This window comes from Eschrichtius robustus, chromosome 18 (genome assembly GCF_028021215.1).
Source record: "Eschrichtius robustus isolate mEscRob2 chromosome 18, mEscRob2.pri, whole genome shotgun sequence".
Taxonomy (NCBI): domain Eukaryota; kingdom Metazoa; phylum Chordata; class Mammalia; order Artiodactyla; family Eschrichtiidae; genus Eschrichtius; species Eschrichtius robustus.
Window position 1 is genome coordinate 8028761 of NC_090841.1, and position 26394 is coordinate 8055154.

General features: G+C 46.7%; 1 protein-coding gene across 4 annotated transcripts in view; it reads left to right on the plus strand.

Moving 5' to 3' along the window:
* The window catches only part of ALOX5AP (arachidonate 5-lipoxygenase activating protein), a 75867-nt gene that overhangs the window by 34735 nt on the left and 14738 nt on the right, over nucleotides 1-26394 (plus strand). For 2 of the 4 annotated variants that reach the window (XM_068526840.1, XM_068526839.1), the window contains exons 4-5: nucleotides 9648-9936; nucleotides 17016-17115. In XM_068526840.1, the coding sequence (XP_068382941.1) occupies nucleotides 9648-9936; nucleotides 17016-17115 (389 nt within the window). The remainder of the gene's footprint in view (nucleotides 1-9647; nucleotides 9937-17015; nucleotides 17116-26394) is intronic. The other 2 variants (XM_068526841.1, XM_068526842.1) reach the window with 1 other exon arrangement.

A 26394-nucleotide genomic window follows, 5' to 3' on the forward strand; every position in this document is an offset into this window, starting at 1 on the left:
AAGCAGACCTGTGGGGCTACATCAGCGGCTTGAGGTCACATCAGGAGGTGGGATCAGGGTGGCCCTGGCTTCCCAATGCAGCTTTTGAAACGCCCGTAAAATCCCTGAGCTTTGAGGTCATGACAGCCCCCTCCCCCTCTATTCCTAGCTGCCCCCTGACCTCCCTACTCTCCCTCCCTCAAGTTCACTGAACATGTGGCCACAGGCCTCACAGTCTTCCCCTCCCCCAAACTCCTGCCCTCATCCTGAGTGACAGCTGCATCTTTTGGACGCCTCAGCCTGGGCAGCTTTATTTTTGTGCTCTGGTTGCTTCTTAATTTTTTTCTTTTTTCCTCTCTTGCCATCAAGTTGCCCCTTCTTACTGTTGCCATGGTACCTGTTTCCTGCTGTCCCTTCCCCTATCAGTGCAGAGCAGACTGTGGTGAAACCCCATGGGCTTGGAGTCACACTATCCCGGGTCTGAGGCCCGTCTCTGCTCTCGGTGGGTTGTGCGATGGTGGGAAAGTGACCGAAAATTTCCTCAGTTCACTCATCTGTGACATGGTCACAATAGAGAAGGGTGACAAAGTCTTTTTGTAAGAATTAGGGGTTATAGTGGATATAAAGTGCTCAGGACAGTATCTGGCACACATAGAAAACAACCAATAAATGTTAGTATTTATTGTTATTATTATGATTCTCTGGAGTCAAACAAGCCTAGGCTAGGATTTCAGCTTCACCACATGCTCGTGTGACCTCTCTCAGCCTCAGTGTCCCCAGCTGTAAAATGGGACAACGGTGCCTCTTCAGAGGGTTGTTATCAAGATTAAATAATGTGCTGCGGTTGCTTGCACTTAGTTGCATTCAACAAATGTTCCCCAAGCCTCACCCTCATTCCTCCTTATCTCTTCCTGTAGGTGTACAATTTAGAGAACAAGTCTTGTTACAATCCTGCATACAATGACCAGGCTCTTTAGGGCATTTCAAAGAATCCAATGGTGTTTAGTGAATATTCTCTGTTAAACTTGCTTGGATTGCTTAGGGCTGTCTTTGCCGTGTCATAGTTCATGGTGCCGTTAATGGACAAGCTCCAGGTCGAGTGAGGAGTGACTGTTTGGGATGTTTTGTTGATAAGCCTGTGTCAGTTCTAACTTGTGAATGTGATTCAGACACAGTCAGAGAACAATAAGGCTGCAGTTCAAATGCTTTGTTTTTCTTCTTTTTTTTAAAGGGCACCTTTTTGTTATTTTATTTATTTATTATTTTTTGGCTGTGTTGGGTCTTCGTTTCTGTGCGTGGGCTTTCTCTAGTTGAGGCGAGTGGGGGCCACTCTTCATCGCGGTGCGCGGGCCTCTCACTGTCGCGGCCTCTCTTGCTGCGGAGCACAGGCTCCAGACGCGCAGGCTCAGTAGTTGTGGCTCACGGGCCACGTTGCTCCACGGCATGTGGGATCTTCCCAGACCAGGGCTCGAACCCGTGTCCCCTGCATTGGCAGGCAGATTCTCAACCACTGCGCCACCAGGGAAGCCCTGTTTTTCTTCTTTTTAAGGATACTTTTTTTTAAAAGGGATTAAAAAAAAAAAGTTTATTTATTTATTTATTTTTGGCTGTGTTGGGTCTTCGTTGCTGCGCGTGGGCTTTCTCTAGTTGCAGTGAGCGGGGGCTACTCTTCGTTGTGGTGTGCGGGCTTCTCATTGCGGTGGCTTCTCTTGTTGCAGAGCACGGGCTCTAGTCATGCAGGCTTCAGTAGTTGCGGCGTCTGGGCTCAGTAGTTGCTTCGCGTGGCTTAGTTGCTCCGCGGCATGTGGGACCTTCCCGGACCAGGGATTGAACCCATGTCCCCTGCATCGGCAGGTGGATTCTTAACCATTGCGCCACCAGGGAAGTCCCATAGATGCTTTAAAAATATGTGTTCGCATTTGGAAAATGTGATTGGCATTTTTTTCTAACTTTATAATATCACAGACTTTTTTTCTAACTTTATAATGTGACAGAGAAAATCAGATGCTATGGATTACTGAAAACTTAGCCACCTAAGAAGATCTCTAAGTGGTTCTCAACACCCTTCGTATACAGTGTAAATTGTAATATCTCTCAGGATATGTGAGAACATCTGTTTTTCTTCTAATGCAGTAAACATATAAGGGTCTCTTGGGATATCTTTTAAATAGACTTAATACAACATTCAGGAATGATAAGCAAAATATAATCACAGTCGTGGGGAATGTGAGCATTTCATATTAATAACATTGGAACCTTATGTTTAATGCAGTGTTAAAAGTTGACAATTAAGCATGTTAAGAGTCAGGAAATTCAATTAAAATTACCACACTAATAGGAATTTAGCCACATCCTATATTAGTTATGAAATCCATTTAACGCCACGAACAGTAATGTTTTCAGCTAGTTTATTCGAAAGGAAACCAGGAACAAAAACACTTCAATGCTGTATATACTCTGTTAATGTGGTCAGGCTAATTTTGCCAGAGGAAGACTCTTAACTTTTGAATCTTTGAATGCCCAGTCGTTTGATCGGAGTTCTATGTACTTGCTTGTTGCATAATTTCTGTCAATAAAGACAGAACGACAGACAAAGGCGTTCTTCTCTCTTCTGCCTGCTGCTCCCTAAGAGAATGGGGTGTCTGCATCCTGAGGCCATCCTCCAGCGAACACAGCCGCCGTTCTAATTTCTCTCCCCACTTCTCTGTGGGCACAGGTGCTCTTCGGTTGTAGGAGTTGAACTTCATCGTGGATGCTGCACCTCTAATCTCCAGCTGGGAACCCCCTGTGGCCGTGTATCTGGGGGGAAACGAAGCTTGGAATTCAGTTCTCCAGTCATCACACAGGGTTCATGGACTCTTTGTTGAGTCTACCCCATACGCCTTCCTTCTGATAGCCGGGCACACCTCCCTCTACTCCTGTCAGGAGACCATAGGAAATGGGCATTCATTTTTAATACACGTACCTCTGCATCAAGTCTAAATGTGCTATATCTCAATAGTACGGTCAAGTGGATCATCTGGGAGCTATGACGCTCATCAGAATTCACTCAAGAAGAGCCAAAGTCAACCAAGCACTGGGGACTTCAGCTACGTGCCCAAATGACCCCTGATGAGGTACCATAAGAATGATGATAGTGAAAGGGTCTCAAGAGGAACTTCTCAGGGAATTGCGCCAACACTCATCCAGATCCAGAGCGTTGTCAGAAATCTGAGAATCACACTTGTCTTCTCTTCCTTATCCCCCATCCCTCACTAAACCTCATAGTTACTATTTAATAGCCCTCATATCTACCATCTTGTGCCCAAAGCCATTTTTCTCCATAGATCTCTGGAGCGGACCCCCAACTGCTCTCCCGTCTCCCTGCTGGCTCCTCCAACTTGCTCTCCATGCTGTAGCCAGCGTGATCTTCCAAAATGCAAATACAGATTGCGAGACAATCCTCTTAAAATCCTCGAGTGGCTTCTCTTTGCCTCTGGGATCATTTCAAAACTTCTTGTTTAGTTTTTTTTTATTTTTGGCCACCTCGCGCAGCTTGTGGAATTTTAGTTCCCTGACGAAGGATTGAACCCAGGCCCTTGGCAGCAAGAGCGTGGAGTCCTAACCACTGGACCACCAGAGAATTCCCTTGAAACTTCTTGATGGCACTGGTAGGGCCCTTTGTGACGGGGTTCCCCAGGTCCCTCTCATACCACCTCTTCAATCTGGTTTCCAGCTAAATGAAAAAGATTTCAGCTCTTCAACTGCATCATGATCTTCCTTTTGCATACAAATTCAAATTCAGCCTGCTGTGAAAGCTGGTCTGTCACTGAGCCTAAAGACTCTGCTGATACAACGCGATTCAGTGGTGGTGGAAGTTCTATTGGTAGGTCGCTGGTAGCGGTAGGTAGGAAGATGCGGTTTGGAGCCTTTGGCAGGCCTCTACAGGTGACTCCTAGCAAAGCTCCTTAGGATGTTGGAGCAACGCTATGTTATCCTCTGAAGATAACTATTCTCCTTTTAAGAAACACCTGGCTTGCTCTTGGTAGTAAATGCTGACTCTTCACCATGGGCCATCATGGTAGCTTGTGAACTGAGTTGTCCATAGTGACTGTCATCTGACCCAAGCTAGAAAGTTGGGCTCACAAAGCCACATTCCATCATCAAATGGAAGGGGTATACGTATACGAGACTGGGCTCAAGCAGTGCCTGAAGCCACAAGTAAATTGCATGAGCAAGTAGGTTTCAGAGGCAACGTGGCCCTGCCAACAACTTGATTTTGGACTTCTGCTCTCCACGACAATAAACTTCTGTTGTTTTAAGGCACCCAGTTGTGCCTTTGTGGTACTTTGTTACATCTGCCCTAGAAGCAAATACATACATGCACATAGGCTATTTAATCACACAATTGTGTTAGGTCATATCCCTATAATACATCCATATATATATATATAGTCTTCTAGTGGTTCTGCTTCTCTGGTTGAACCCCTGCTGATATAGGACATATGTTTTTACTTCTTTTGGAAAAACACCTAAGAATTGCTAGGTAATAGTAAGTGTGTATCTAGCTTTTTAAGAAACTGCCAAGCTTTTTCCAAGTGTTTTTATTTATATTTTGCCATTTTTACATTTAGCATTTTACACTCTCACCAGTTACAGATTAGAATTTCACTTGTTCCACATCCTGGCTAACCATTCTAAGAGCTTTATAGTAGGATCTCACTGTGGTTTTAATTTGCATTTCCCTGATGGCTAATGATATTGAGCATCTCTTCAGGCGCTTCTGGGCTGTTTGTCTATCTTCTTTTTTTGAAATATCTGTTCAAGTCATTTACCCATTTTTAAAATGAGTTGTTTATATTCTTGTCATTGACTGAAAGTAAGTTCCTTATGTGTTCTGGTTATAAGTCCTTCATCAGATTTATGTAGTACACGTATTTTCTCCCTGTCTGTGGCTTGCATTTTTATCTTCTTAATGGTCTTCTGAAGTGCAGAAGTTTTCAATTTTGATGAAGTCGAATTTATTGATTTTTTTTTCCCTTACATAGCTCACACTTTTTGTGTCTTATCTAAAAAATCTTTGCCTTCCTCATAGTCACAAAGACTTTCTCCTATATTTTCTTCTAGAAGCTTTATAATTTTAATTTTTATGTTTAGGTTAAAGACTCATTTCTAGTCATATTTTGTGTGATTTTGGGGCGGGGTCAAGATTCATTTCCCCCCCATATGAATATCCAGTTGTTCTAGTGCCCTTTATTGAAAAGACTTTCCTTTCCTCATTGAATCACTTTGTCAAAAATCAGCTGAGCATATATGAGCATCGCAATTTTTAATACTATTAGAACTGAACTTTCCCAAGTCAGGTCATACCATTTCTGATCTCCTTTCCTTGGTGAGTCTATAAGGCAGACTAAGCAGATACTTGGGTGAAGGAATCTATGTCTAACCTCTGTTTTTGTACATAGAACACAACATGATGTCTTCTGCACTTGTGGGTTACTTGCTTAATTTTCCTATTAAACTCATAACAGTACACTGTGTTGTGTGTTTGTGACAAGAGAGAAAGAAGCTTTCCGGATATATTATCTTCGTTTCTTGCAGCCTACGGGTTTCTGCTTCTATTTGTTTCCTTGCGCTGATATTATCAGCCTGTAACTTGAGCTTCTAGAGAACTGAGGTCATATCTGTACATGTCATTTTGATTTGTGAGGCATCTAGCTCAGTGCCCTGAGCATGCGTGGACTTTTATCGGTAGCGTTGAGGTTGTAGCATACTCACTACCCCTCAATTTCCTCATCTGGCATGAGGGCTCATCTCTATCTAACTCAGTTCGGTTCAGAACTGCGGGCTGTTCATATAAAGAAAGGCCATCTGACTGTGGTCGGGGAAGAAGACATGACACTTTAACCAGGCTGGTTGGTTCTCTTGGAGACTACCTATGTATGACATCCGGAACGAATTGTGGTCTGATCTTTGGTCCTATCACTTCTCATTCAGATCAATACTGGTCTGAATATTCTTTTTTTTTTTTTTTTTGCCACGCCGTGCAGTTTGCGGAATCTTAGCTCCCCAACCAGGGATCGAACCCCTGCCCGCTGCAGTGGAAGAGCAGAATCCTAACCACTGGACCACTGGGGAAGTCCGAGGTCTGAATATTCTTTAGATTAACTGAAATTAAAAGGAACTGCTTTGTAGCCACCTCCAGTGTGTGCCTACAGACCTGGGCCATAATCTGCATGCCCCTCTAGAGTTGACCCGCAGCCTGGGGGCATTCTGCGCCCTCTCCCTCACTCCCAACGATTATGTGCGGGGCAATCCTCTTCCTAATGAACGCTGAGGGCAACCTTGGCCAGAAAGTGAAGGCGAGAGACGTCATGAAACGGCAACACTCCACCCACCCGTGGTGAGGTGAAGGATGCATGAATGTTGTTGCCTGAAGTGGGCCCGTGTTGCCATGGTGATGGAGGCGTGCTGACGCTAAGTGGATGAGCCGCAGCTCCCATGGATTTTAATGGCAGCTGGTCAGTGCCACCGCCTTCCGTGAATTGCTGCCCCCGAGTCGCTGCTTGGCCCCGGCTGTCCTGATCTCTGTTGACAAATGGTTGTCTTCACAGTCAAACTACTAACTGTACTCTAATTAATGAACGTGCTAATTATTCTTCCCTACTCCCAGCACGTTTGTCTAACTAACCTGTCACACACGGATAAGTGCAGTGTCTGCATCAGCACCGAGGGCGCTGGGAGGGGGGGGGGGGGGTCCGGGAGGAGAGGGTGTTGGGCCTACAGCCGGGATCTGTGGGCTCTTTCTTGTTAAACTACCTTTACTAACGGTCAGGTGTCCGGAAATATGTTAATTTCTCCTTTCTCTTCTTAAAAAAAAAATCTCTTTAGGGGCTGAGCGGCCATTGGTCACTTCACTAGCCCCTGAGGGGATTGCCAAATTCGGATGCAGAAGGACCAGGAGCCCCAAGCTCTGAACACTATTCCAGAAGCAGCGTTCGCGGTGGTTAAAAACCCAGACTTTGAAGCTAGACAGGCCTGGTTTTGAATCCTAGGTCTGCTCCTTGCTTCCTGTGGTTTCACCGCTCTGCACCTCAGTCTCGTCTTTTGAGCAATGGGAGGGATAATCTGTCCCCAGAGGGGTGTGTTGGAGAGCAAATGCACAAGCTAGGTCCCCAGGACGCAGCTGCTCAGGGCCTTGGGTCCAGGGCTGGGTCTGGTCTGGTGTAGGCCGGACCAGGGCCAGCTCCAGGCCTGGAGACCGTTCTGCTAGGAATTCGGAATCCAGCGCGGGCCGCTGCGCCCCTCGCGCCCCCTGCGCGCTCCTGCCCCGTGCCCCTGGCCTGCCTCTCTTTTTGTTCTGTCTCAGCAGCTCTCTGTTGAGATGAATGGCATTTCCAGAGGCTTCACCTCTGATAAGTGTTCCTCTGTAGCCGCAGCCAGAATCTTAATGTGCACGCTGTAATTTAATGGCCATCTCGGCCGACTGTTAAAACGCTCTCTTCCTGGGTGAAGTGGACTCGCTCCACCGGTACGCGCGCCCCGCCCGGGGGTGGGGGGGGGGCGGGGGGGAGGCTCCGGGAGGTCAGACGTGGAGGTCCCACCACGGGAACGGCGAACCTCTTCCCAGGCGCCTTCTCAGCTTTCTAAAGTGGAGCTGGCTGGGCATTCCGCTCCAACCCCCGCGCCCCCATCCTGTTTGCGGGGCTCCTGAGGGTCGGGGAACGAGCCGGAGAGGCTGCACCTTCCTGCGTGCCCGGCACCTGGCGAGATTGCCACGGACGCCCTGGGCTGACCACGTGGGATTCTGTTGATGCGGTTTTCTGTGTGCCTGCAGATCCTGGCGCAAACTCAGACGCCACAGACAGAAACACGGGAGCAGGAAGGAGATAAGGACGAGCCTTAAAGACATCAGGCTGTAACATACAGAGAATTCTTTAAAGCTGGGCATTTAAACTCTGGGATTGTAAGTGGTGAACGGTCACAGCGTGGCAGCGGATGCATAGGGCACGCCTCAGCCCACCCCTGCCCCGCCCCGCCCCAGTCTTTATGGAGCAGTGGTCTGAGCTCAACCACGTGACAGCTGTGGAAAAGCACCAGGTCCTTTCATTGTCCTGCCGTCTGGTGGTCCTAGGAGTAGATATCTGGCCAGCCTGGGCCAGTGGGATTGTCCTAATAGTTCACTGAGAAGAGTCAGTCCTTTACAGGTGACAGAGCTGTAAGACATAAAACTCCAGAGTTGGAGGTGGAGGTATTTTCCACTGTGTGGAGAAAACTGGTCTGCAGAGAGCATATGGCTGCTGAGTTGTGAGAAAGTGGAGAGAGAAGGAGAGAGACTGAGACAGAGAACTCCGTTTGAGAGGCCCAGCCTCATCGCTGCTCTCTTCAGTGTTTGGTTGTTCAGTTCCTTGGATTCTTTGAGTCAGTAAATTTCCCTTTTTTGCCCAAGCTAGCTTGAGCTAAGTTTCTATTGTTTGCAACTAGAGTACTTTTCAAGGGGCCTGGCCTTCGCTTCTGATGCACTGTCGCTAAGACGGCAGGGGTCTCAGAAGGGCCAACACTTCATGGGGACCAGACCCCTTGTCTACTGGGACCTAAGCGTTCCCTGACACTTGCAAATGAGATCTTGTTGAGGTGAATACACAAAGCTTGCTAGTGCCCAGCCCCTAACCAATCTTGTAAAGACTCCACACGTTGTGAAGTGCCCCAGGCACTCAGAGAGAGTTCTCAAGAGCATCATGACCAGCCAGGGCTGCCCTTGCTACTGGCCTCTGTGCATCCAAGCTCCAAACGCTTGGGTCCTCCATGGACCCCCATGGACCTCTTTCACCCAAGCTGGCCTCGGCTGCTTTAGGTATGAGGACTGTGTGATCTCTTCCCCGCGCTGGCCTCTCCCACAGCAAGATGCAAATCCTGCTGCCACTAAGTAGAGTGGCCAATGTCCTTTTTATTTTTACTTTCTTTCTTTTTGTTGTTGTTGTTGTTTTTTCTGGCTGTGTGGCACGCGGGGATCTTAGTTCCCCGACCAGGGATCGAACCCGTGCCCCCTGCATTGGGATCGCGGAATCTTAACCACTGGACTGCCAGGGAAGTCCCCCAATGTTCTCTTTCAAAGTGAGGTTTTGATAAGAGCTCTTCTTCATCACTGCCAAATAGTTGTTTGTTGAGCCTGGGATGAAGTTTGCAGAATCTTGCATTATCTGTGTAACTTCCGAGGGAAGAAAACTGTCCTATAAGATGCCAGGCCACCACCTCCCTCACTCAGCAGGTTCCCTCTTACACCTTCTCTCTACTCTTATTATTATGCTGAGACGATTCCAGGGAAGTAGCTCAGTAATTACCTCAGAGAAGCCAGTTGCGGTGGTTAACGGTCCTTCCCGTGTGGAAGCTTTCCTAGGTGACCCCCTTTCTGCTCCTTATCTAAGTTCTTTGGCTTAGTTTTCATTCTCTTGTTGCTTGTTTCCCGTGGAAACAGAGGCATCAGCCGTCCACCTCATCATCATTCATTCATTCATCCAGGGCTTATTACTCGGCTGCTACTCTGGACCCTGCCATGTGTCAAGTAGTTATTTTTTCCCTAGGAATTCAAGGAAAGAGAGAAAGACAGTACTCTGGCCACAAACCTTTTTGGTGCTCAATAAATAAAAAACATGCTTCACTTTTTCTTCCCTTCCTGCCTCTCTCCCGAGCCCTGCTTCTTCTGGCAGGACACGCTGAGCCAGGGTACTTTGGTGGCTAGTTTAAAAAAAAAAAAGAAGAAGAAGAAGAAGAAGCCCTGTAATTGTGCTGGGACCTTTGGAAATTCTAATGATGAAAGGCAGAGTCCGGCCCTCACTTCCCCTTCCTGCACAGTGCGGGCCTGGGGTGCCACGGAGCTGAGAAGTCCTTGCTGGGAGCCGGAAACAAACATGGATCACGAAACCCTGGGCAATATTGTCCTGCTGGCCATCGTCACCCTCATCAGCGTGGTCCAGAACGGTAAGGGAATCCCCTCCCTCAGGGTAGATTTTGTTTCTAGTTGTTTGAAAGTCAGGCTTAACACAGTTGTGTGTGTGTGTGTGTACACTTTTGTCTTTATCTATATTTGTATCTTTATTTGAATGTATAGGGGTTTGTGCCTTTCTGCATGAATTTAGGTTTTTCCTTCTCCCAATCGTTCTTTCACTTTAATGGGGATGATTAATCATGTCTGTAGAGCCAGGGCAGCAAGCTGGAGGTTGTACAAAAACCGTCACTGGAGTGTCTGCAATCAGCATTTTAACTATGAATTACCGTGGCCAGAGACCGGCTGGAGGGCAGGAAGGCTGGAAAGGGACAATCAGATATATGTTCACCCAGACACTGGGTTATACTAAGTGCAGCTGGGCGCTCTTCACCTGTCACCTGTAGGCTAAAAAAAAGGAAATTTATGCGGTGTGAGGGGGATTTCACCTTAACATTATTTTACCTCTGTATTGCTTTCTTTTTTTTTCTTTTGAAGAAACATGTTCTTTGCAATACTTTCTTTTTCTCTAGCAATGCGTAATTTTTGAAGCGTTTTTTTGGTAGGCATTATGTACTTACATAAAGGGAGAGAGAGAGTGGGGAGGATTTTCTTGTTTGGGGTTTGCATTTCCATGAACTCTGCCATCACTTAAACCAAGCAAGGGACCTAGAAGTGAAAAAGGCAGGACTGGGTAGAACTTTCTCTTTAAAGTTCTGAGCTAGGACTGCCTCAGGCTCTCTCTATCAGTACGGCCAGTGTCTTTGGGATTTGCAGTTTACAAAGGTAGAGAAAAAAGGAGAGGAATTACTAAGGGCAGCTCTGTAACTTAATGGTAATTACTGAATGCTCACACCCTGGCGCACTTTGGAAACTTGGGTATTCAATCAATTGGGGATATTCGGATATTTTCCCCCATCTCGAGTGTGGACAGAGGCTGGTGATGCGCCTTCTGGGCACTGAGTAAGGCTTCCCGTGGTCTCCCCGCACCAGAGAGTGGCCACTTTCCATACTCCGAGTATGTTTCCTCCATGGAACAACACGTTTTCTTTTTCCTTTTTTGAATTTTTGAATTTTATTTTATTTATTTTTTATGCAGAAGCTTCTTGTTGGTTATCTATTTTATACATATCAGTGTATACATGTCAATCCCAATCTCCCAATTCATCCCACCACCACCAACCCTCCCGCCACTTCCCCCCCCCCCCCCCCCCCCTTGGTGTCCGGAACAGCACTTGGCAGCTTTCTGACCCAAACATTTTCATTCTAAACCTCACACAACAGAGTTGCAGCTCAGAGAGGGGACGAAGGGCCAGTTGAGGCTGCCACAGTCTCAGGCCGTTGCTGTTTCACGTTGGGGCTCCCTTAGTCTTGTCAGTCGCCAAGGGATTCATTCATTCGACCTGCATACACCCACAGGGACCCTGCTCTGTCCAGGAAGGGTCCCGCATCCATGAGGATGTAGCAGTGAACAAGAAAGCTAGGTTCCTGCCTCCCAGGAAAGGAGAGGCTGGCGGGAAAAGATGGGCAGGCAGGAAGCAGGAAGCCTGCAATGATGCTTGCGGCCCCCGTGGAGGCAGTCGCGTGGGTGTCGGAGGGCGCTGCTTGTTCAGCTCTCCCCCTCCGGCCCTCCCCCGGATACCCGTCAATCTCGGTGACAGTGGACGGGAGCCAGGGTCCCCTCCGCCGCCTGTGCAGATGGGGCTGAGCAGAGGTTCGAGTGCACCCTGAGCTGCTCCCTGTTGGTCCAGGCCGAGTCGGGGGAAGCTGGAGGGTCTCCTCCTGTGAGAACAGACTCTTTTCGTCTCTCCTGAGATGCCCCAGGACCTGGCCCTGGTCTGTCCAGGGGGTCCTGAGCTTTTCCGTAGAAGCACAGCAAACCCGGAGCAGACTTGAGGTGGACGATGAGATTTCTAATTATTTTTCGGCAGATGAGATTAAGTCTTCTTCTTTGGTGCAAGGGGGGAGGAGAGATTACAGACGGCCACATGTCTGAGTTTGAACCGCAATCTTTCGGCCGGCCCTTTCAGATAGATAACGACAGGACACAGCGGTCTCCCTGACACGGTCCCATGAACTGAGGAGGCTTCCTGGTGGGGGAGAGACAAGTGTGGACCAGCTCCTGCTTTGGGCTGGAGACTTTTCATCCTGGGCACACAGATGATTGGGGTGCATGTGTAGCGGTGTGGACGGCACGGCCCCAGCATCACAGCCTCTGTCCGTCCCCATCCAGTCCCCCCACTTCCCTTTCACAGCGTTGTCCCACCCATGCTCGGGGGAAAGGACATGCTGCTGCCCTTTTGAAGCCACAGAAGGAGCCCTTGCCTCCCCCTCAGAGGCTTAGGATCAGCCCTGCTCCCCTCTGAGGCAGAGGCCAGGGCTCCCGTGTGATGCGGAGATCACCCTGTGAGGACTTCTTGTTTCTAACTGTTAAATGTGCCCGTGCAGGGGAACAAGAAAAATTCAAATGACTTGGAAGATAACACCTCTACCCGTTTTAACCGTTGAGTTTTTAGGCAAACACAAGGGTCCAAATGTAGGTCCAGAACTTCTCTTTGCAATTCTAATTAACCTCGAGGTTGCAGCCATAGGTCTACCTTATTGAGTGCGGAAAACATGCAAAAGCTCTGCCTGCCTCCACCCCCAATTACATTTGATACCCTTTCTGTTAGCTTTAGGAACTATTTACATGTTGTTGCCAGGCACGGCACACTTTGTCTTTGTCCCGAGACAAGGAGGTCAGTCCCCGTGTCTGTGACAGTGTTGGAGGGCTCTGTGCTCTCGGCACATGGTGTGCGCCCGATTCCCCGGGGGAAGGGCCAGAGCCCACCCGCCTGGTGGAACCTTCTCCTCTGCCTCCCAGATGCTCATTAGTCATCAAGATCTTTGAACTCGTGGCCCTCTTCCAGCTTGATCCAGCAGAACGCACGTTTGGAAATGCAGACCAAGTTTAAAGTATCTCGTTCCGAGAGACCTGGACCAGAACTACCAAAGCCTGGTTTCCCAGGGAGCGGAGAGAGATGCATTTCCCATGCGTAGCATCCAGAGGGCCTCCAGCTTCTTGGCCAAGGTGCCAGCAGCTTTGCCATGAAGCAAACCTGGGAAACACAGATTTAGAGAAAGTGATTTCCGTAGGAAGCCAAACTAATTAGACTGGGAGGAGAGGGTGAGCTGAGGGGAGGGACCCAGGCCTCCTGCGCAGAGGCCTGAATGGTGACAGCAGAAATCTTCTTTACAGCATCCTCAAGAGCCCCTGCTGAACACTCCCCTGACGGAGGGCTCACAACGCACTGGCCTTGCCCTTCCCACTGTTAAGTGTGTTGAGAATTTGCTTTGTGTCAAGTATGGTGCTGGGCATAATATTATCGCATTTAATCCTTGCACCCTATGAAATATATAGTATTATATTTCTTTGTTTTTTATTTTTAAAAAGTTTTTTAACATCTTTACTGGAGTATAATTGCTTAACAATGGTGTGTTAGTTTCTGCTGTATAACAAAGTGAATCGGCTATACATATACATACATCCCCATATCTCCTCCCTCTTGCGTCTCCCTCCCACCCTCCCTATCCCACCCCTCTAGGTGGTGACAAAGCACCGAGCTGATCTCCCTGTGCTATGCGGCTGCTTCCCACTAGCTACCTATTTTACATTTGATAGTGTATATATGTCCATGCCACTCTCTCACTTCATCCCATCTTATCCTTCCCCCTCCCCGTGTCCTCAAGTCCATTCTCTATGTCTGCATCTTTATTCCTGTCCTGCCCCTAGGTTCCTCAGAACCATTTTTTTTTTTTAGATTCCATACATATGTGTTAACATACGGTGTTTGTTTTTCTCTTTCTGACTTACTTCACTTTGTATGACAGACTCTAGGTCCATCCACCTCACTACAAGGAACTCAATTTCGTTTCTTTTATGGCTGAGTAATATTCATTGTATGTATGTGCCACATCTTCTTTATCCATTCACCTGTCAATGGACAGTTAGGTTGCTTCCATGTCCTGGCTTAATTCACAGGTAAGCAAAGTGGAGCTTGGAGAGGTTAGAACATTGGTTGGAGGTTCCAGAGCCAGTAATGGTGAAACTGGGATTCAAACCTACTCCAAAGGGTAGACCTTTACACAGTGTATTTTTTCTTGAATTCATTCATTCAAACGCTCACTACTCAGGAAGTTCTCTCTTATATGGAACTGAAATCTGCTGCCTTATAATTTCTATCCACTAGTGTGTCTGTTCTTTGGAAAAGCTTAGACTGTGCCTGCTGCTTCTGTGTTTACAAAGTCACCTGTAACATCGCTTCTTCAATGTATCATTCCTCATATGACTTGGTTTCCAGAGTCCCTTGTCATTGGGTTCCCCCTCCTACCCCACTCCCCACCAACTTGCCATGTTCTTTCTAAGAGGCAGGTGGGTGTTTTCCATGCAGGGAAACTGTTCCCGAGGTTCAGACACCAGTTCTGTTAAAATAATGGATGTGTGAATTATTCTTTTGTATCACGCTGCTGGCTCATACTAACTTAATGAAAATCTCGAGAGCTTTTTATGTGATCCTGAGAAAGTTATTTACCTTCTCTGACCACCAGTTTCCTCAACAGAGAGATGGAGTTACTAACATCTTCTATGTGTGATGGTTGAAGGTATTGCCTGAGATAATTAACATGGGTAGAGTAGCCAGCAGAGCCCAGCATGCGGTAAGTTCTTGGTCAGCGTTTGTAGCCTTCTCTCTCCGTGTCTCTCTCTGTCTCTCTGGTTTGGCCTGATGTTAGCAGCCAGCCAAGAGAGGTGTGTGAGTGGTCTTTGCATGCATAGTTTCTGTAACATGGCCAAGGATAATAGGAGTTGGAGTGTCAGTGTTTGGAGGAGTGGACAAAGGTGGCCCAACTGTTTCAAGTTTAGCTTAGAAGGAGGGAGAGGTAGACCCTAGTGGGATACAGGACTAAGGCAGGCTTGTTTTTGTTTTGTTTTGAGGGTAGGAAAGATCTGAGTGTGTTTCAAAGGTAAAGATTAGGAGGAAAACAGAGACTGAAGGTTCAGGAAATGGGGCAAACACTGATGAACAACGACCGGAAGGGGTGGCAGAAGCAGTGTCAAGGTTGCAGGTGGAGGGCTAAGGCTTGGAAAAGAGGAAGGGGTTTGTTATCGGGCAAGGAGAGGAAAAAGAGAGGCAGACTCGGAGAAGGACGGCCACGCTGTGCAGTTGGTTGCAGAAATAACCTCAGACTTTCTTAATACTGTCTCTGTTTACATGTTCAGGGGCAAGGGGTGTCACCCTGGGTTCTGGAAAGACAATGATCAGAATTTTCCACTGTATTCTATGGTAAGAAGGGACGTCCAGAGTGGACAGTTGGATACTTAAACCCTGTGTAGTTGATGGAATCCCTGAATTGAGCTTCTGTGTGACAGTAGGAGGATAAACACACCCTCGAATGCCCAGCTGGAGTTGAATCCCAACCTCCCTGCTCCCCGGTGGAGTGACTCTGAGAAAGTTATTTAACCTCCCTGAGCCGTAGGGCCCTTGTCTACAAAGTGGGGACAGTACCACCCACTTGACAGAGCTGGTGCCAGGCCCAATAAAGGAGCATATGTCCAGTGCCTAACAGAGGGCCTTCAGACAAGCCAGCCCTGCAGCTCTGCTCAAAACGGGCGCAGTTCTAGGAGAGGAATGTACTTTTGACACAAAGGAAAACATGAAGACTTTTATTCATGTACACAATGGATAAGGCATCCTTTTCATGTCTTTTTGAGGAATCTAATAGAAAGTTGATGGAAAGAAATCCTGTGAGTGGATCCCTGACAATCACACTTTTCCCTTTTTCACTCTTGAAATAGGAGGAAAGGAATAAAATAGGAGAGGTGAGGGAGAGAGAGAGAGAGAGAGAGAGGGAGAGAGGGACAGACCTTCATCCCGCCATCCCCACCATCCAGCCTGCAGATTCTGTCCCCTCGGCATCTCTTAATCCCACAAGCATCACCCGAACCAGCTCCCTTCTGTCTTTCCCCTGTCCTGGGTCTCACCCCTTTAAACACTCACCATGCTAAAGACAGAGTGGCTTTCTGGCGATGCCACTCCTAAACTTACATCTGTCAGTAACTCCTTGTTGCTCTCAAGACGGAAATAAATTCACAAGTTCTTAACGTGGCTCTCATCAAGGTCACGGTCATGCTGCTGAGTCCGGCAGGCACTTCTCAGCCACCGTCTTCTTCAGCCTTGGTTCACTTACTGCTTTCTCCCTGGGGCTCCCTCCGGCCACCCTGTCTGCACCCCCAGCGGCCCCTGTCGTGCTGTGCCTTCTCCTTCGTCCACAGCTTGGCACACTGTGTCGTTTTAATTTTTGCGTTTTGTTGACGGTGTGTGGTCTGTCTTCTCTTCTTGCATCCTCGCCAGAACAAAAGCTCCTCAGGCCAAGGCTCTTTGTGTGTCTTGTTCTCAGACGTAAGCTGAGTGTCTGGCACGTGGCAAGTGATAATAGAGAAATGTCATTGAAAGAACAATTCACCACCTACCTCTTCGGTCTCATTTGTAATTGTACCAGGTTCCACTTCCCATTCCCCACCACCAATAAGCTGGATGTACTGAACCCCGGAGGTTCTTGCCTCTGGACCTTTGCACGTTCCGTTACACGAGAGCGGAGTGGTCTCCTCTGCTTGCCACACTTGTTCTTCAGATTTTATCTTAAATATCACCTCCTCTAGGAATCCTTCTCTATCCCAAACACTGAATTAAGTTGCCCCCTTTGACCCTCGATGGCTCTGTATTCTCACTCAATCTGATCTTAGCACGAGTCACTCTGTAGTGTAATTTCTTTACTTGGTTGTCTATTTCTTCCGACTGTCGGATCCTTGAAAGTGAGGGTCGTGTGTTGCTCACCATTGAGTCACCAACACCAAACGCAGTGATTAGTGGAGGGTAGCTGCTGAGTAAATTTTTGCTCAGTGACATTTGATGGAGGACATTTAGGGCACCTTAGAGGTCAAGTTAAGGGACCATCTAACATTCTAGTAAAATAATGGGATACCAGGCTCGTGAACGTTCCCCGTTATAAACCAAATCCAAACTTTTCCCTCTGGCAGGGTTCTTTGCCCACAAGGTGGAGCACGAAAGCAAGACCCATAATGGGTGGAGCTTCCAGAGGACGGGGACACTTGCCTTGGAACGGGTCTACACTGCCAAGTGAGTCCAAACCCTGACACTGCTAACTGACAGATGGGGGGCCTGGGCACAGGGCTGCATGTCTGTCTGGGCCAACCTTCCAAAGGCCGGGGAGGCGGGGTTCCCAGGGAAGCTTGAACTTCACCTGGGAGACTTTGGGGGCACTTTTCATCATCTTAACAAGTGCTGGTGTGTAAAGAGGGGAAGCGGGGCTGTGGGATGGGGGATGGAGCTCCGCCTGTTCAGGAACCTCTCAGCCAGTCATTCAGTCGTGGAGTTGACCGATTTTCTGGGGCGTTAGTCCAGAGGGGCTGCCGGGAAAACCAGCTATCACTCACCAGCCGGCTTCGGAAGCAACAGGCAGGACCAGCTGGCAGCTGCCTGCAGCCCCTCAGGTCCCCTCGGTGGGGTCTGGAGGGGACTCTAGTGCGTTTCCTAAGCCAGGTCTCCTGGAGCAACCAGAACGGAAAGAATGGGGGAATTATGCAATGGCTTCTCCACCTCTCCTGCTTTACTTCTGAATGAAAAGGCTGTTTGAAAACACCTGAAGAACTCAGTGAAGGAGGCGGGTGCTATTTGGGATGCAAATCCAACATTCATTTTCCTCTCTGCTGAACGCATTCAGACAGAGGGTTCAGCCAGCGGCCTGTCACCTGCTTCTCTGAGCCTGTGATTGGCCTGTGAGAAAGGGAGGCTGCAGCTCTGGGCTGGCCAAGGAGCTGGCCTTCAGTCTCGGCTCGGGGGTGACTTGGATGTCTCCAGAGATCCTTCCAAAGTGGGAGTCGTGGCCACACAAGCAACGTTCTCCTAGAACTGCAGGAATAACACAAGCAAATGCAGCCACTCGAGGGCCCTCTGCCTCCCGTCGGCCCCAGCCCCTCAGACCCAGCACTCCTGCGCAGTCTGATTCCGAGGAAATCCCTTCCTGAACTACTTACAGGGAGATTTCCATCTTAAGATTTGGACCTTCGGTGTGTTAATTCTCAGAATCCACTGAAGAAGTGGAAGGATGTGATTTAAGCCATATTAGATGTTCACATTTACAGGAGGTGGAGGAGAGAGTGTGCGGTGCTGTCAGCCCCTCTGTGCTGTTTGCAGGGGAGATGGGAGAGGTCCCCGCAGACACACCCACGTGCAAGAGTGCAAGAGGGGCAAGGACAGTGTCCTCCATCGGGGTAACGCCAGAACCTCCCCCCACACGGAATCCAGAAGGACGTGAATACCATTCTACCTGTTCGGAAAGGGAAGCTTCTTCCCGCCCAGATCACTGCATTCTCACCAGCTGCTGGGTGTTCTTAGGAGCACGGCCGGGCCCGTCCGGAGAAGTGGGGCAGGGCTGCATGCAGCGGTATTTCTCTGTACCGGGTGAGAAGCTAAGTTTCCATCCCGCCAAAAATGAAGAAGAACCGGGGCAGGCCAGGCCGCCTGGTGTCTGCCGTTTCCCCCAGGAGTGACCTAGCTCTGCTTCTGAGAAGCCGCCTCGCTGACACCTGGTCCCCCGCTGCCAGCCTCCAGACTGTGGAAGTGCCCTCTGGGGATGGTTGCGCTGTCGTTTGGAAGGTGGTTTGGAAGTTCTGCAATGGCTCGGGGCCCCTGCCGTCAGAAGGCGCTAGAGGAGAGTGGTGGGTGATTGGTGCCGCCTGGGGGTCCCCATCGCATGGGTGCTGCTGCCCAGCTCCCAAACCCACGTGACTTTCCCACTTACCCCCCGAGAGAGGGCAAGGAGAGGGAGGGGAGGAGAGAGAGCTGTGGAGAGGTAGGAGCTTTTGGGGGGAAGGGGGAGTGGAGGAGAATTTTCTGTAATTAAAAGGTTGCCCAGACACTGCTGTGGTTCTGTTACAAAGACTACTTCCTCCCTGACCCAGCTGGCAGCGCCCTGTGTGTGCCTGAGGTGGGTTGTGGAAGGTGCTGAAGATCAACACAGAGGCTGCCGCCTGCTGGTGACGCCAGGAGCCCCCAGTCTGCATGCCCCAGCCAGGAAGCTACCAGGAAGGGCCTTACGTGTTAGCCCGGTAGCAAGTCATCCCCAGTGGTAGCTTCTCCAGGGGCCTCCAAAAGCACCAAAGAGGGGTACAAGAAGAGCCGTAGGGGTGTGAGAAGAAAAGAACATGTATTTAATGTTGCTATCTAAAAAATAGGAAATTGAACTTTACTTAGTTTTAATATACAGATTGAGAGTAGGATGTGTATATAATTTGTACATAAATATACCCATCATAGGGTTGCATGATCAAAACTCTTGGTTGACGGGGTGTGGGATCATAAATGTTTAGAGGCTGTATAAAGGGAAAATAGCATAAAGAATAAATGATGCTGGTGGATTGAAATGGCTGATGCATGCTTTTCAGCATAAAGTATGACTGTTGACTGATACAGATAGTTCAAGATTTGGGGGCTGTTGGTAAACAGACGTCCCAGCCAGGTGAGGGCTTCAGCTCAGACTCAGCCTCGGTTAATGGGCTGCTCTACCACCCATCTCCCTCGAGGGCAGAGCTGAGTCAGGGTTTGAGAGTTCAAAGGATCTCGACCTTGACTCTCTCTTCATGTGTCTAAAATATAGGTCAAAGCCCTGTTCCCAGTTGATGAGCGCAGCCAGAGCCGTCAAAGTTTGATTTTTGGAGAAAAGTCTCAGTTAACTGACCTAAGGTTCTTCTCCATGAGTGCGGGTGAGCACAGGTTGTGGAGAGAAGATGGGTCTCTGCAGATGTGTCATTTTCCAAAATGTGACCCATAGATTACAAGCTCATGGGCTGTTAACAGGTGTTAAAGAGAAGAACAAGTTCTGTACAGCAAGACTTTTGAGAACCTTTAAAGTACCAAGGCACTGTGATTCTTGGTTCTACAAGAAGGGGAGGTCTTATTTAACTACAGACACCCCTCCTTTTTTTTTTCTAGAGCATATCAAAGGTTTAGTGTTTCATAAGATGCATTTTGGTAAATGATACCCTAAGGTCCCTTCTCCCCCCACACTTCTCAGAATCCACTCTGGACTCACTTCCAAGTAGCAGGGACTTGTGAATGATTTGAAGGTGATACATCTACATTGGTTCTATTGATTAGTATTGATACTATTGCTGTTATTACTGATATTTACTTATTTATGTATTTAAAGTTCTATTGCAATATAGTTGATTTACAATGTTGTGTTAGTTTCAGGTGTAGAGCAAAGTGATTCAATTTTATATATATATATATATATATATATATATATATATATATATATATATATATATATATATATGTATATATACACACACACATATTCTTATTTAGATTCCTTTCCATTATAGGTTATTGCAAGATATTGAGTGTAGTTCCCTGTGCTATACAGTAGGTCCTTGTTGGTTATCTATTTTATATATAGTAGTGTGTATATTTTAATCCCAAACTCCTAATTTATGCCTCCCATATTTACTTATTTTAAATAAACCCAAATTAACTAGCAAAACATTAAGTGCTTCTATATCTCATTCCTAAAGGTGGAGAAAAATGAAAGGGAAAATTGCAATGAATCCTTTTCTCCATAAAAACACTGGCAGTGCGGTGCGTCCAGTTGAACAAAGCACAGTGAATTGTTGAGAGATCTGCTGAGTAGCTCGTAGTTAGACCTCAAGAAATGACAGACAAAGTGGGTTTGTCAGTTTTGTCCTGCAGAAAACCTGGCACAAAAGAATATTTGGAATAACAATAATTTGTCAGTAGGAAAGACATTTCCATTGGGGGTTATAAGAAGGAAGAGGTTGGAGGAATAATAGCCACCATTTATTGAATGCTTACTACGAGCCTGGCGCTGCTTTCCCTCGTTTTATTCTCACAACAGCCAGGGAGGTATCAATAAATACTCATGTCTCCATTCACCTTCAACTGATGAGGAGATTGAGACTCAGTGAGGCTAGGAAATGCACCCACAATCGCACAGTCAAAAAGTGGCAGCCGGGAGACCTTCAAGATGGCGAAAGCGTAAGACGTGGAGATCACCTTCCTCCCCGCAGATACATCAGAAATACATCTACATGTGGAACAACTCCTACAGAGCACCTACTGAACGCTGGCAGAAGACCTCAGACCTCCCAAAAGGCAAGAAACTCCCCATGTACCTGGGTAGGACAAAAGAAAATAGAAAAAACAGAGACAAAAGAATAAGGATGGGACCTGCACCAGTGGGAGGGAGCTGTGAAGGAGGAAAGGTTTCCACACACTAGGAAGCCCCTTCGCCGGCGGAGACTGTGGGTGGCAGAGCGGGGAAGCTTCGGAGCCACGGAGGAGAGCACAGCCACAGGGGTGCGGAGGGCAAAGCGGAGAGACTCCCGCACAGAGGCTCGGCGCCGAGCAGCACTCACCAGCCCGAGAGGCTTGTCTGCTCACCCGCCGGGGCGGGCGGGGTCTGGGAGCTGAGGCTCGGGCTTCGGAGGTCAGATCCCAGGGAGAGGACTGCGGTTTGCTGCATGAACACAGCCTGAAAGGGGCTAGTGCGCCACAGCGAGCCGGGAGGGAGTCCGGGAAAAAGTCTGGAGCTGCCGAAGAGGGAAGAGGCCACTGTTTTGCAGTGCGCGAGGAGAGGGGATGCAGAGCACCGCCTAAATGAGCTCCAGAGACGGGCGCGAGCCGCGGCTGTCAGCGCGGACCCCAGAGACGGGCATGAGATGCTAAGGCTGCTGCTGCCGCCACCAAGAAGCCTGTGTGCAAGCACAGGTCACTCTCCACACCGCCCCTCCCGGGAGCCTGTGCTGCCCGCCACTGCCAGGGTCCCGTGATCCGGGGACAACTTCCCCGGGAGAACGCACGGCGCGCCTCAGGCTGGTGCAACGTCACGCCGGCCTCTGCCGCCGCAGGCTCGCCCCGCCTCCTCTGTACCCCTCCCTCCTCGCGGCCTGAGTGAGCCAGAGCCCCCGAAGCAGCTGCTCCTTTAACCCCGTCCTGTCTGGGCGGGGAACGGACGCCCTCAGGCGACCTACACGCAGAGGCGGGTCCAAATCCAAAGTTGAACCCCGGGAGCTGTGCGAACAAAGAAGAGAAAGGGAAATCTCTCCCAGCAGCCTTAGGAGCAGCGGATTAAATCTCCACAATCAACTTGATGTACCCTACATCTGTGGAATACCTGAATAGACAATGAATCATCCCAAAATTGAGGCGGTGGACTTTGGGAGCAACGATATATATATATTTTTTCCTTTTTCTCTTTTTGTGAATGTGTATGTGCATGCTTCTTTGTGTGGTTTTGTCTGTATAGCTTTGCTTTTACCATTTGTCCTAGGGTTCTGTCTGTCCTTTTTTTTTTTTTTGTATAGTTTTTAGCACTTGTTATCATTGGTGGATTTGTTTTTTGGTTTGATTGCTCTCTTCTTTCTTTTTTTTTTCATCTTTTTATTACTTTTCAATTTTTTAAAATTTTTAATAATTATTTCTTATTTTGTATTTTAATAACTTTATTTTATTTATTTCTTTTTTTCTTCCTTTTCTCCTGAGCTGTGTGGCTGACAGGGTCTTGGTGCTCCGGCCAGGTGTCAGGCCTGTGCCTCTGAAGTGGTAGAGCCGAGTTCAGGACATTGGTCCAACAGACACCTCCCGGCTCCGCGTAATATCAAACAGTGAAAGCTCTCCCAGAGATCTCCATCTCAATGCTAAGACCCAGCTCCACTTAATGACCAGCAAGCTACAGTGCTGGACACCCTATGCCAAACAACTAGCAAGACAGAAACACAACCCCACCCATTAGCAGAGAGGCTGTCTAAAATCATAATAAGGTCACAGGCACCCCAAAACACACCACCGGATGTGGTCCTGCCCCCCAGAAAGACAAGATCCAGCCTCATCCACCAGAACACAGGCAACAGTCCCCTCCACCAGGTAGCCTACACAACCCACTGAACCACCCTTAGCCACTGGGGGCAGAAACCAAAAACAACAGGAACTACAAACCTGCAGCCTGCGAAAAGGAGACCCCAAACACAGTAAGATAAGCAAAATGAGAAGACAGAGAAACACACAGCAGATGAAGGAACAAGGTAAAAACCCACCAGACCAAACAAATGAAGAGAAAATAGGCAGTTTACCTGAAAAATAATTCAGAGTAATGATAGTAAAGATGATCCAAAATCTTGGAAACAGAATGGAGAAAATAAAAGAAACGTTTAACAAGGACCTAGAAGAACTAAAGAGCAAACAAACAATGATGAACAACACAATAAATGAAATTTAAAATTCTCTAGAACGTTTATCAATAGCAGGATAACTGAGGCAGAAGAACAGATAAGTGACCTGGAAGATAAAATAGTGGAAATAACTACCACAGAGAAGAATAAAGAAAAAAGAATGAAAAGAATTGAGGACAGTCTCAGAGAACTCTGGGACAACATTAAACGCACCAACGTTCAAATCATAGGGGTCCCAGAAGAAGAAGAGAGAAAGGGACTGAGAAAATATTTGAAGAGATGATAGCTGAAAATTTCCCTAATATGGGAAAGGAAATAGCCAAGTCCAGGAAGTGCAGAGAGTCCCATACAGGATAAATCCAAGGAGAAACACACTGAGACACATACTAATCAACCTATCAAAAATTAAATACAAAGAAAAAATATTAAAAGCAGCAAGGGAAAATCAACAAATAACATACAAGGGAATCCCTATAAGGTTAACAGCTGCTCTTTCAGCAGAAACTCTGCAAGCCAGAAGGGAGTGGCAGGACATATTTCAAGTGATGAAAGGGAAAAACCTACAACCAAGATTACTCTACCCAGCAAGGATCTCATTCAGATTCGACAGAGAAATTAAAACTTTACAGGCAAGCAAAAGCTAAGAGAATTCAGCACCACCAAACCAGATTTACAACAAATGCTAAAGGAAATTCTCTAGGCAGGAAACACAAGAGAAGGAAAAGATACACAATAACAAACCCAAAACAATTAAGAAAATGGTAATAGGAACATACATATCAATAATTACCTTAAATGTAAATGGATTAAATGCTCCAGCCAAAAGACATAGACTGGCTGAATGGATACAAAAACAAGACCTGTACATATGCTGTCTACAAGAGACCCACTTCAGACTTAGGGACACATACAGACTGAAAGTGAGGGGATGGAAAAAGATATTCTATGCAAATGGACATCAAAAGAAAGCTGGAGTAGCAATCTCATATCAGACAAAATAGACTTTAAAATAAAGACTATTACAAGAGAAAAAGAAGGACACTACATAATGATCAAGGGATCAATCCAAGAAGAAGATATAACAATTCTAAATATTTATGCACCCAACATAGGAGCAACTCAACACATAAGGCAAATGCTAACAGCCATAAAAGGGGAAATCGACAGTAACACAGTCATAGTAGGGGACTTTAACACCCCACTTTCACCAATGGACAGATCATCCAAAATGAAAATAAATAAGGAAACCCAAGCTTTAAATGACACATTAAACAAGGTGGACTTAATAGATATTTGTAGGACATTCCATCCAAAAACAACAGAATACACTTTCTTCTCAAGTGCTCAAGGAACATTCTCCAGGATAGATCATATCTTGGGTCACAAATCAAGCCTTGGTAAATTTAAGAAAATTGAAATTGTATCAAGTATCTCTTCTGACCACACGCTATGAGACTAGATAGCAATTACAGGAAAAAATCTGTAAAAAATACAAACACATGGAGGCTAAACAACACACTACTAAATAACCAAGAGATCACTGAAGAAATCAAAGAGGAAATCAAAAAATACCTAGAAACAAATGACAAAACTCAACGACCCAAAACCTATGGGATGCAGCAAAAGCAGTTCTAAGAGGGAAGTTTATAGCAATCCTACCTCAAGGAACAAGAAACATCTCAAAGAAACAACCTAACCTTACACCTAAAGCAATTAGAGAAAGAAGAACAAAAACCTCCCAAAGTTAGCAGAAGGAAAGAAATCATAAAGATCAGATCAGAAATAAATGAAAAAGAAAAGAAGGAAACAGTAGCAAAGATCAATAAAACTAAAAGCTGGTTCTTTGAGAAGATAAACAAAATTGATAAACCATTAGCCAGACTCATCAAGAAAAAAAGGGAGAAGACTCAGATCAATAGAATTAGAAATGAAAAAGCAGAAGTAACAACTGACACTGCAGAAATACAAAGGATCATGAGAGATTACTACAAGCAACTATATGCCAACAAAATGGACAACCTGGAAGAAATGGACAAATTTTTAGAAAAGCACAACCTTCTGAGACTGAACCAGGAAGAAGTAGAAAATATAAACAGACCAATCACAAGCACTGAAATTGAGACTGTGATTAAAAATCTTCCAACAAACAAAAGCCCAGGACCAGATGGCTTCACAGGTGAATTCTATCAAACATTTGTAGAAGGGCTAACATCTATCCTTCTCAAACTCTTCCAAAGTCTAGCAGAGGGAGGAACACTCCCAAACTCATTCTACGAGGCCACCATCACCCCCTGATACCAAAACCAGACAAAGATGTCACAAAGAAAGAAAACTACAGGCCAGTATCACTGATGAACATAGATGCAAAAATCCTCAACAAAATATGAGCAAACAGAATCCAACAGCACATTAGAAGGATCATACACCATGATCAAGTGGGGTTTATCCCAGGAATGCAAGGATTCTTCAATATACGCAAATCAATGTGATAAACCATATTAACAAATTGAAGGAGAAAAACCATATGATCATCTCAATAGATGCAGAAAAAGCTTTTGACAAAATTCAACACCTGTTTATGATAAAAACCCTCCAGAAAGTAGGCATAGAGGGAACTTACCTCAACATAATAAAGGCCATATATGACAAACCCACAGCCAACATCGTTCTCAATGGTGAAAAACTGAAACCATTTCCACTAAGATCAGGAACAAGACAAGGTTGCCCACTCTCAGCACTGTTATTCAACATAGTTTTGGAAGTTTTAGCCACAGCAATGAGAGAAGAAAAAGAAATAAAAGGTATCCAAATCGGCAAAGAAGAAGTAGACTGTCACTGTTTGCAGATGACTTGATACTATACATAGAGAATCCTAAAGACACTACCAGAAAACTACTAGAGCTAATCAATGAATTTGGTGAAGTAGCAGGATACAAAATTAATGCACAGAAATCTCTTGCATTCCTATACACTAATGATGAAAAATCTGAACAAGAAATTAAGGAAATGCTCCCATTTACCATTACAACAAAAAGAATAAAATACCTAGGAATAAACCTATCTAAGGAGACAAAAGACCTGTATGCAGAAAACTATAAGATACTGATGAAAGAAATTAAAAACGATACAAACAGATGGAGAGATATAC